Raw genomic sequence first — 11,382 nt, 5'->3', positions numbered from 1 at the left:
TACTTGGGTTTACACAGCATCACAGGAAACTCTGATTCTCCTTCTGTGTTAATCACCTGTGCGGTTTAGTGCACTTAGAGGCGAGTCATGGAATGGCCGACTCCACCACCATGGCTAACTGTCATTCCACCTTAACGCTGGCTCTTAGCTGTGAGTCACAGAATTACCAACCCCACTGTACAGTACATGTACTTCCCCCCCCCCCCCCTTTTTTTTTTTTCCTTTTTTTCGTTTTCTTCTTTCTTTTCTGAGCCACATCCCAGAGAGGGTTGTCCTTGGAACAGTGCTCCTTGTGGTGATTCGAGGAAATGTGATCCTACTATTCACAGTTTGGCTCCAGAGAGAAATAGAAAAATAAACATGATAATGCAGGACCCATGCTTGTCTGAGAACTTCTAGGAGCTGGAGACAGGCATGAGCTCTGTATTCAATATCTCAGCATTGATCATCTCTGAGACAGATATTGGAACGGACATTCCATGCACAGAATGCTCAGTAACACAAATACTGCCTCAGCAAGCTTACCTAATGAATCTAGGTCCCAGTTGGGAGTCAGAGATGATCGGAGCACCACACAAAATCTTGATGTTGACATAGAGACCACACGCAGTGAAAGCTCACAGCCATCTGCGAAGCATCGAAAGAGAACTGAAGACGATTTCCCTCTCATCTGGAGAGGAGGCTGTTATGCAGTGGTGTCAGAAAGTATTCAACCCCTGCAGTTTTTTGCACACTTTGCTATAAATGTTATGTATATGTATGTATGTATATATGTGTATATATATATGTATATGTGTGTGTGTGTGTGTGTGTGTGTGTGTGTGTGTGTATATATATATATATATATATATATATATATATATATATATATATATATATATATATATAAAAAATATGTATATAATATGTATGTATGTATATATGTGTGTGTATGTATGTATGTCAATCATGGCCAAAAATTGCTGTAATTACAAATGCTTTCTTTATTTTTAAATATTTCTTTTGTTTGTATTGGAACAGCACAAAAAAAGCCAAATCTGAGACATTCCACACAGAATGGTAAAAATGGACTGGACAAAATTATTGGCACCTTTTCAAAATCTTCAGAAATGATTGTATTTCAAGCATGTGCTGCTCCTTTAATTTGTAATTAATTTCACCTGTAGCAATTCACAGGTGCTGGCAATATAGAAATCACTTGCAACCAGTTAAAATGGAGAAAAGTTGGCTCAACCTTTTGTGTTGTCTGCATGTACCACACTGAGCATGAACAAAAGAGAGAAGTGCAAAGAGCTGTCCGAGGATTTGAGAACCAACATTTTGGAAAAGCATGGACAATCTTAAGGCTACAAGTCCATCTCCAGAGAGCTTAATGTTCCTTTGTTCACTGTGTGCAACACTGTCAAGACGTTTACAGCCCGTGGCACTGTAGCTAATCTCCCTGGATGTGGACGAAAGCGATAAATTTGATGAAAGATTGCAATGAAGGATTGTTCAAATAGTGGATAAAGAACCTTGATCAACTTCCAAACACATTCAAGCTGACCTGCAGACAAAGGGTAGAACAGTGTCAGCTCACGCTATCGGTCACCATCTAAATGAAATGGGACGCTATGGTAGGAGAGCCAGGTGGACCCTGCTGTTGGCCACATCTGCAGTCCTTATGCCTCCCTGCAGCAAGTCTATAGCATGTTCATGCAGGTGAGCAGGAACCCTAGGTTAGAAACATTGGGGTGGTGTGCGTACTCTGTTGATGAAATATGCGTCATGCGTACTGTGTGGTGTTCCGAGCGTATACGTAAAATGTGAATTCTTTAGCACTGATTTGTTGTTCCACAAGGTGGCAACAGTGACCCAGGGCTGTTGATTCTCAAGGTAGGTGAAGTAAAACGGAAGAGACGGTAACGAGTGCAGGTTAGAAAGTACCCGCATTTGTATAAATCTAGCCTTAAAGAGTATAAGGATTTGTGTATGGGTGCTAATCGTGGCGAGAGATTGCCCAAACATTGTTCTTCATGTTATTGTGATTCTTCCTTGTTGTCGTCCTTCACACCAAAACACCTGCTTTGCTGCTCTATACTCCCTCTTGTAGGCCAGGAGGAGTAGTGCAAGTTGTCGTAATGCGCATGCGTAGACCGCCTGTGTATGCGTACATGTCAAATGGAGTATACTTTTAAAGGCTATGCGTATGGCTGTGTGCATACCCTAGCGTACACGTTTAAAAAAAAAAAAAAAAAAAAAAAACTAAACCGGAGTATACCTGAGGCTTAAGCATAATGGGTTGAAGTTAGCAGGGGGGAAATGCATCACATTTTTCCTGAGAAACTACAAATTAATCTAATCTAAGTCATATGATTTTATCTGCAATAGTATAAGTACTTAACAAGATATTGTCTTGGACAAAAAATGTACTTGTTTTTGAATCTGCACCTGTTTCCAGCTTTGACAACCACCATGTTGGATCAGGGAGGAAGTAGGGGTGGGTGGATCGATCCTGAAGTATCGATACTTTCAGTACTGATGATGTATCGAAAGGATCGATCCTTGCATAAAAATATCGCTACTAAGGTTGTTTTTTTTTCTCCAGTGATGTTTGTTTATTTAGTTTAAAATGTTATGTTTAAAATAAGCTTTGAAGCTAATAATACGTCACTCCTTTCCATCTCGTATGCACAGCACACGTTGCTCCTCCCCTGCTCTGTTGTGTATACTGGCCCTGTATTTATTTGGTATCGGATTTATTTTGCAGTATCGCCCACCCTTAGGGGGAAGTGTGTAAACTGAAATGATCATATGACTCCTATCTTATCCCTAATTGGTGGAACTGGTGGCTTTACAACTCTCCCCATGTTACAACCATACCCGGTGTCCACTATGTTAGAAATGCTTGGGCAGAGGGGCTGCTTGCTCAATATCATTTTCTCCTTAAATGCGTTTGGAGGGGAAACTAAAGTTGATCGAGTAAATTGTACACACATCGTGTAGGCGGACTGAGTCTATAAAAGTCTCAGTTCAGCTTCAGCCGAAGACATCATGATTCTGCTCATGCGCTATTACGGGAAACTGGGGAGCTGAATTAACCGCTACACCTGACGGTGAGAGGACCACCAACCTACAAGTTACCGCAGGAGTAACAGTAGCGTGGGTAAACTGCAAATTTGTGGAGATTTGGGGTTAATTTATTAATTTATCAAATCAATATTTATTTTTATTTATTTATTATTTATTTATTGCATGGACTCAAGCCCAAATATTAAAACATTTAGTCTTGCTCCCAGCCGCGTGTGTGCACCCGCTACGCGAGACACGCAGGTCATCTCCGTTCTTTTCGTAGAATGAGCAGCTTGTTGTTTATAATAATAATAATTATTATTATTATTATTATTATTATTATTATTATTACTACTACTACTACTAGATTACAAGTTGAAACGAGTGACAGCCTATGGAACAGCAGGGATAAATCAGCAAAAACGGCTTCATTGTATACTTTTAGAAGTGTTTTTATTAGTTTCTCGACTCCCATTGGTGTTTCCGGGATGTGCATCTGTTCGGAAGCGTCATGATTAATGAACAGGACGCGGCGGAGACACATGCGCACGCGCACTGCGTTACTACATCTCTTCAAATCAACTGCAGGGCGCAAAGACCTGAGGGGTAATTCCACGAAACCCGGTAAGCCAGGCAACTTCAGCAAGCTAGCTTAATTTGAAGTCTATTTGCCAAACCTTGTGGTTAAGGTCAGGTTTAAGTATAAACACAGCATTAATTAGCTGCATTAATAATTATGCAAGGCGCGCGTGTGTGTGTGTGTGTGTGTGTGTGTGTGTGTGTGTGTGTGTGTGTGTGGGTGTCCGTCTGTCCTGTGTCTTGGTGTGATGTCTCCCATCACTCATAGGCATTAATTGACAGTGATTTTGATCTCCCGTTTCCTGGAATTTCCATAGTCACGGATGAACTGAAAACCTGCTGGGCACCAGCTCAAGAACCTTAATTGCTCAGGCCATTTATAATATTTTTATACAGTTATTTGGGAAATATTAAAATGTTGACTGTATTGGGATTAAGTCTTGTGATGCTTTATTGGAGTTCAAATGGGGAAGAGTCTGTATACTTAACTGTACACTATTTGCAGTTACAATTACCGTACAAAAATATTGTTTAAATACTTCTATCTATAGTACACATTACTGCAATAGTTTACCAGTGATTGGTGTTCAGACATGATGGATAATAATAATGTAGGTGTTAGAATGATGTTGCACATGTATAAGGATGAGTCTGAAGCGTCTCTATGTTGTACTGTATCTGACCAAATGCTGCTGTTCTGCTGAGAATTTTGTTTTAATAGTGAAATGTTGACCAGTGTTTTGTAGCCAGGAAGAGAAATCAAACATGTTACCAAAAATAAATAAACAAATGCTGGCTACAGTGTTGGTTGCTTAACTATAAACAGTCCAGTGCTGCACATCCATGAGTAGCAGATCAGTGGATACAGTCAGCTTACTGTGCTATTGACAAACCAGTGACAGTCTAGCGCAGTTTAGCACTTGCTTTTATAATAATAATAATAATAACTTTGGGGTTCAAAAGCATGCCAGTAGTTTGATTAGCTACTCTAAATTGCCCCTGTGGGCAAATAAGTGTGCACCTTGTCCAGGCTACTGAATATTAATTAATTAGTTAGCATAACCCTAAATATTTTAAAACAGAAGGAAAATGAAAGGGGGAACAATCCTAAAATTTTGCTGAACTGTGTTACCTTCAGCTGGGGGAAAATCATGAAACAGTATACGCATGAAACCGTCAAAGGGTATTTAGAATTTCCTTGTCCCATGTTTTTTTTTCATTGTGGGATTAAAATCCTACTCGGACTGATTGCTGGTTCGCGTGAGAGAGAGATGAGAGAGGGGTGGATTAGGGAGAATGGTTCATATCCTCTTATAACACAGCTTTGTAGAGCTGCTCTGTTAAGAGCTGTGTTGAGGTCAAAGCTATAGTGCAAAAATGTTCTGTGATGGGAGAGTGGTGTTTTGGATATTCAGTGTAGCAGCAGTCAGTTTTGAAAATGGAGAAAACACTTGATATTGTGTGGGAGTTTGTGTTTCAAGTGTTAGAACCACTAAAATCTCTCTCTATGTAGGCAAGTTATGTAGTTCAACTTGTTGCAGTTTGCCAGTGCTATATTAGATGAAAATTTCAGATATCATGATTTCTGCATAAAGTACACATGTTGAGGTGTTTGTGTCAGAAGTGGAATAGTATACCTACTACAAGTGTACTGATAGACACTGTTCCTACATGAACGATGTATAAAAATGTGTGTAAAATTGATGAAGGGATGAGTATGAACAGTTCTGGCTGAAGTTATATAAGAAATTGCACAGGGCTAGATGTTTGTAGTATAGATGGGGTGGGATAGTTGATGGTCACTGAGCAGGGGATGATGATTAGTAGTGGTTTGGTCAGATGATGAGATTTGTGGGATTAGGAGATTAGATGGAGTGGTGTATGTGTTTGTGTGTAGTAGAATAAATGCTCATTGCATGTGGAAGCATTGGGCATCACCTGGACCTATTGTTATTGGTCTCATGTAGTGCTATTTTGCTTTTGATTCATTATTTCACTGTTTGTCTAGTTGTTGTGGGTTTTTTTTTTTTTGCTTTATTTTCTAGTTTTTCCAGCATGACCTTGTAAAAAATTCATTTAAGCAATTATTTCTATCTGATAACATTTGTGTAGCTTGGTCTGAAGATGACCTAAGCCAAACGTGGTAATGAAGGATTGGACAAATTGAAGGCTGTAAAAAAAAAAATAATTAAATAAATAAATAATAATAACTTTTTTTTTTAAAATGGTTTTCAAGAAATTCCAAAAGGTGCATAAAATACTATGGTGACTGTAAAATTTTACATCAATTGACATTAGAAGCTTCCAAGAAATCAGACCAAAAATCATGATTCAGGCCTGTGGAATGCTGGTAGTCACGAGGCTAGAGGAGGTGCAGTCTGTTAGTAAGGACGTCCAAGGTTCAATTATAAAGAGAGGTGCTGATGCCAAGGTCTGAAGATTATCTTGGATGGGTTGACTGTGCTGATATGAATAGCATCCTAATGTAGGTTTTGTTGATACTGATTCATGATACTGAATCATATAACCAGCTCTTCTCAATGGAAGAACCCGATGGCCAGACAAGGTTCACCATCAGTTTAGAAAACTTCTCCCACAGAGTGTTCTGTATCTGCTTCTTAATAACTTAAATATAGTCTGGAGATCAGGACACATGCCACCCACCTGGTCAGAAGCACTAATAATACCCATACCTAAACCAGGCAAGGACTATAATGACCCCAACAATTATCACCCTATAGCCCTGACTAGTTGTCTTGGTAAAACCATGGAGAGGATGGTTAATAATCATCTTGTCTAGAAGTTAGAAACTGGAAATAAAATAAGCAGACTTCACTGTGGCTTTAGACAGGGTAGGAGTACACTAGGTCACCTTCTTAGACTGGAATCTTATGCACGTCACACTTTTTGTTAAATAAGAACATGCTGTAGCTGTCTTTTTTTGATCTAGAGACAGCATGACAACACAACATGGAAGTATGGCATTTTAAAAGACTAAAAGTACCAAATGGGTTTTAGGGGACGCCTGCCTGTTTTTGATAGACACTTTGAAATGAGGGTAGACTCTACTTTCTCAGGCTCATACACACAGGAACTGTGAGTACCTCAGGGAAGCATTATTTCTGTTAATCTTTTTTTGATTGGGTCTAATATATTGTGCAGTCTTTATGTTGACGATGTCTGTATTTGCTACAAGGGGAAAAATATGAACCCATTCAGTTATGTTCATTTATTTGTGTGCCCATTCTCATATATATCTACCCATGTATTCATTTACACACATTTTTTCATTTATTATTTATAACCTTGCTCCTGCCATGAACATGGATTAAAAATTAAACAACTAACTGTGAATCAAAGAAATGAGGAAAATACAATTGTTTAATAATGCTAATAACTCGTACAATATAGAAGAGAAACAGGGATTATAATAAAGCTGTCGTGAAAATAATCACAAAATTAAAGATCATTAATTAGTAGTGTTTCTCAAATTGTCCCGCTCTCTATTATTAAATCTATTCATGTTCTAGCTGCATTAAAGATCTGTTCATAGCATCAAATTAAAAAAACTGTTTTTTCCCTTGCAGTGCTTTAAAATATTTCTAGTCCAGTAAAGGTGGTATTTGGTGGTAAGGTCATTGAACGAGGGTTCTGTATCCAAAAAAGTATCGAAACCACTGAATACACATATAGCAATATGAATGTTTGTCATGTTCTTTATGTTTTTGGTAATTTGCACTTTCAAAAATAAGTTTCGAACACTACAACTGTTACACTCTAAAAGTAAATCTCTAACTACAGAGGACAGAGACTTCTATAAGAGAAGTCTTTCCAAAGCTGGTCCTATAAAGTTGTAAATGCAATTCTGGATATTTACACTTTCCCACAAGGAAAGTTCAGCAGTATCCCTACATCATTAGGCCAGAACTGAGACAATTCTCACTGAGACAAAGTTGTAATTATTAATAGATTGAATGCCTTCAGTTTCTCTCTAGTATAACCACGCTGAGTTTCTGTGTGTATATGTTTGGTCATTGCAGGCTAGAGCACTGCTTAGTATCGTTTTACCACTGCCAGGATGCCAAGCCATAAGTATCTTCTAGAGTTACACCATTTGAAAGTGCCACCATTTGTTTAGCACTCCTTGTCTTTTAGTGTTAATACATAACAATAAATAATGTTTTAGCTAACCAGCATTGGGGGTAACACGCATTACGTAATCAGATTACTTTTCTGAAGTAACAAGTAAAGTAACACATACCTTTAATGCAAATGTATAAAGTAATGTTCTCCCTCCACATCACCGATATGCATCCCACATCCTTAATCTTGTATGCACAAACGACATAGTTACATTTTTGACAGTGAAGATAGCTTGCAAGGCAGTGTACTGTAGTGCAACTGGAAAGTGTTCAGTCTTGTGGTCAAATGTTAGTCGATCAACTGTGGCCTCAGAGCGCCTGGAGGTATCCAGTAAAAGAAAGGTGGAATTCGTTTCATGATGCACTTAGCAGAGTCACAGACATGGCTTTAGTGGACCTGGACAACTTTGCACCCACCTGGACATCAGATGCATAATGGAGAGAGAGTATTGGTGCCTTAAAGAATATTGCAAGGCTCTGAAGCCTGTGTGTATGGCATTGGATATACTTCACGGAGAAGATGACTGTTTCTATGGCACCCTTCATCCTACCCTTGAAATGCTGATGGCACATTATTATTATTGTTGTATTTTGTGTATCCGTTAAGTTTAATTCTACTCCTTTTTCTACTCCTGACATAAACCTAAATTATTCTGATATAAATGCATGTCTAATAGTTTATAAACTGTGTAACCAGTCTGAAATGATCTCTGGCAGGCAGTCAAGACATGGTTTAGCTCCATCCTTGACAGTGGTGTAGCTTTGCTTGCTGCTGTGACCCTGCCAAAATTCAAGTTGCGCTGGCTGAGAGATGAAATAAGCAAAGACACCGTCAAGATGACTGTGGAGATGCCACAGAAAGACTCCTGAAAGCAGAGACCATGGAAATGACTTCTTCACATTTCCTTTAGAGTAGAATCAACATAATAAACAAGCAATTACTGTGGACATGGAGATGATGAAATCATGAAATGAGCTGATATGGGAAATCTACATGATTTCCCCAGGATTTTGAAGATCTTCTTAAAAGCCAACACAGCAGTGCCTTCCAGTGTGCTGGTTGAGAGCCTGTTTAGTATTGGAAGTCTCCTCCTCACCCCAAAAAGGAAATAGACCCACGTTTTGAGAGAATTCTGCTGTGTTACAGTCGTTATAAACCTGATGAAATAGTAAACTCTTAAGATAAGAATACTCTAACACACACAGACACACACATCTGGTGGTGGTGTTCTTGTTTCTTTGCATACATTGCAGAAGTGATCTGGACTCTTTTGCATAAAAGGAATTTTGTTTTGAGGACACTTGATAAACTAAGTAGGAAACTCAGAGTTTTGGCTTGTTGGAATCAACTTGCATTCGTTTGTTTAGCTGTGCTGCTAATTATGCACAAAATATTACCTCTATCTGTTATTATAAACTAGAAGAAATGGATTCTAATTTCAGAATGACTTCAAGAAGCTTATATTGCACTCTATTCTCACAATGGACAGTGAATTTACTTTATTTGAATAAACCTAAAAATAAAATCTCTAGGACGTACACATACAAAAAGTACAAAATAACAAAACCTCTTACTGTCAATAAAAAGTGTTGTGCAGTAGGTGACATAACCCATAATTTTAAGAGATCTTTTGTATGACATACATGGCTCTAGGGGTCAGGAAATGTTCACAGAATAAGTGCTCAGAATATAATAATAGTCTTGATGTGTTTTTAAAAGAAAATGAAGGTGTATGTTATGTAGGCTGTTGTTGAATGCATTACTGCGTTAAACACTAGTGCAAAAAAGAACTGTCAAAAAACACCTGCAAGGCCTGGAAGAGATCGAGCCTTAGCTAGATAAGAAAAAGTAACGTAACGCATTACTTTCCATAAAAAGTAACTAAGTAACACAATTAGTTATTCTTTTAGTGAGTAACTCAATATTGTAGCGCATTACTTTTTAAAAGTAACTTTCCCCAACACTGTAGCTAACGTCAATCTTGTTCCTAAATTTAAATTTTTGATGGATTTTTCACTCAGTTTATAAACAAGTAGCATCAGACACGGTATAGAACACGGTCATAAAATGCATTAGTTTCATGACAAAATTAAATAATCTCTTTTTGTATTTAGTCCTCAGATTGGATAAAAGCTTTTATTCATCAACAACAATGTGAAGAGAATGCATTATTTTGTGCACTAAATAATTAAGTTTGCATTGAACTAGAAACAAACCTTCATTTTGTGGACAAGAAGGTGGCTATCATTCTCATTTTGATGTTATGTTCCTTTCTTCTTCATTCAAGTTCCTAGATGGTTATATCTCTAATATCTATCCAGAATTTTGACTTTGATACCAATTTTACTATCAATATCGCTCTAAAAAAAAATTAACTTAACATTATTAATTAAATTATGTAATTATTAATTAAATATCTTGTACTAGCTTTACTAGAGTCCACAAAAACATCTATTGAAGGCAGAAACTTCGAATTGATGCATGTTCATTGTTGTCTTGAACATTTCACTCGCAGAAAAATGGTACTAAACTATACTCTTCCGTTGTCACTGCGATCTTTTGTGCCTTTAATGTGTCCTTTAGTGAAATATTACCTTAATGAGGTCCGTACAGTCCAGTTTGATAATTTAAAAGTAACCTATATTCCCATTACAACATAATGCATTTCATTTATAAAATGTCCATAGGCCCACAAATACAATTCAATGTATGAATATTCTGAAACAATTATTTCTGGTTCTGAAAACACTATGTCCTATAGAGCTGACTGTGATTTGCAAGGCCATTACTCCAAAGTTTATTGTTCATATAGAGTTCATGGAGTCTTGCCAATTCCATCAAACTAAAATAATGTCCCCTAAAATACCACATCTACCAATCTGGGAAGAGTGGCAGCACATACTTCCTCTGAGACACGTGAAACCAGCCAACCACATCCTTTCAAATTGCTGCTCATCCATGGGGTGGCGTAACACACTTGAAGGAAAACTGAATCCTATTCTGCATGCATGAGCTCACAGATGCCCACAAATGGCTAGTGTCACTCTGACTGACAGAGGAGAGAGAGTATGCCCCTCCCACCCTGAGAGGAAGGCCAGTTTTGCTCTCTTTGGTTCTCGGTGTAAACTCACCCTGTTATGTATTTACAAACCAAAGATTATGATGTATATAGTTATGGAATTCTTAAACATGACTAAAATACATTTACATATTTTCTATTTGTGGGCCAAACGATTTTTTAAAAAAGTTTTTTTTAGAATTAAATTTAGGTGTAGCCGGGTGTTGATTAGCTGCATTAATAATTAAGCGTTAAATGCAGCAGTCATTCTTTATTCAGCTTTTTGGCAGTACATTCACTGCACTCATGGATGTGGCATGTGACTATGAGACAGCTGCTTTTCTGTTGGGTGGGCGGGGTGTGTGTGAGTGAGTGATTCACTTCTTCTTTAATTCTGTAGCCATGCAACAAGTGTTTGGTAACCTGAGGGACTTGCCGAAATCCACCAAGGCCAGTGACCTCGACCTCATCTTCCTCAAAGGCATCATGGAAAGCCCTAATGTCTGCTCTCTCACCAAGGTACTGCAGAATCTCTCCCTCACAAACTTGAC

The 11,382-nt window shown here is 38.0% G+C and overlaps 1 protein-coding gene across 1 annotated transcript in view; it reads left to right on the top strand.

Moving 5' to 3' along the window:
• Window positions 1–2,691: 2,691 nt before the first annotated feature.
• The window catches only part of pals2b (protein associated with LIN7 2, MAGUK p55 family member b), a 30,631-nt gene continuing 21,940 nt past the window's right edge, over window positions 2,692–11,382 (top strand). The window contains exons 1-2 of the mRNA XM_053638402.1: window positions 2,692–3,095; window positions 11,232–11,350. Coding sequence (XP_053494377.1) covers window positions 11,234–11,350 — 117 coding nt within the window. The 5' untranslated portion in view covers window positions 2,692–3,095; window positions 11,232–11,233. The remainder of the gene's footprint in view (window positions 3,096–11,231; window positions 11,351–11,382) is intronic.

Source organism: Ictalurus furcatus, chromosome 12 (assembly GCF_023375685.1).
Source record: "Ictalurus furcatus strain D&B chromosome 12, Billie_1.0, whole genome shotgun sequence".
In the NCBI taxonomy this organism is placed as follows: domain Eukaryota; kingdom Metazoa; phylum Chordata; class Actinopteri; order Siluriformes; family Ictaluridae; genus Ictalurus; species Ictalurus furcatus.
The sequence above is the reverse complement of the archived record's forward strand: the minus strand, read 5'-3'. Positions and strand labels throughout refer to the sequence as shown.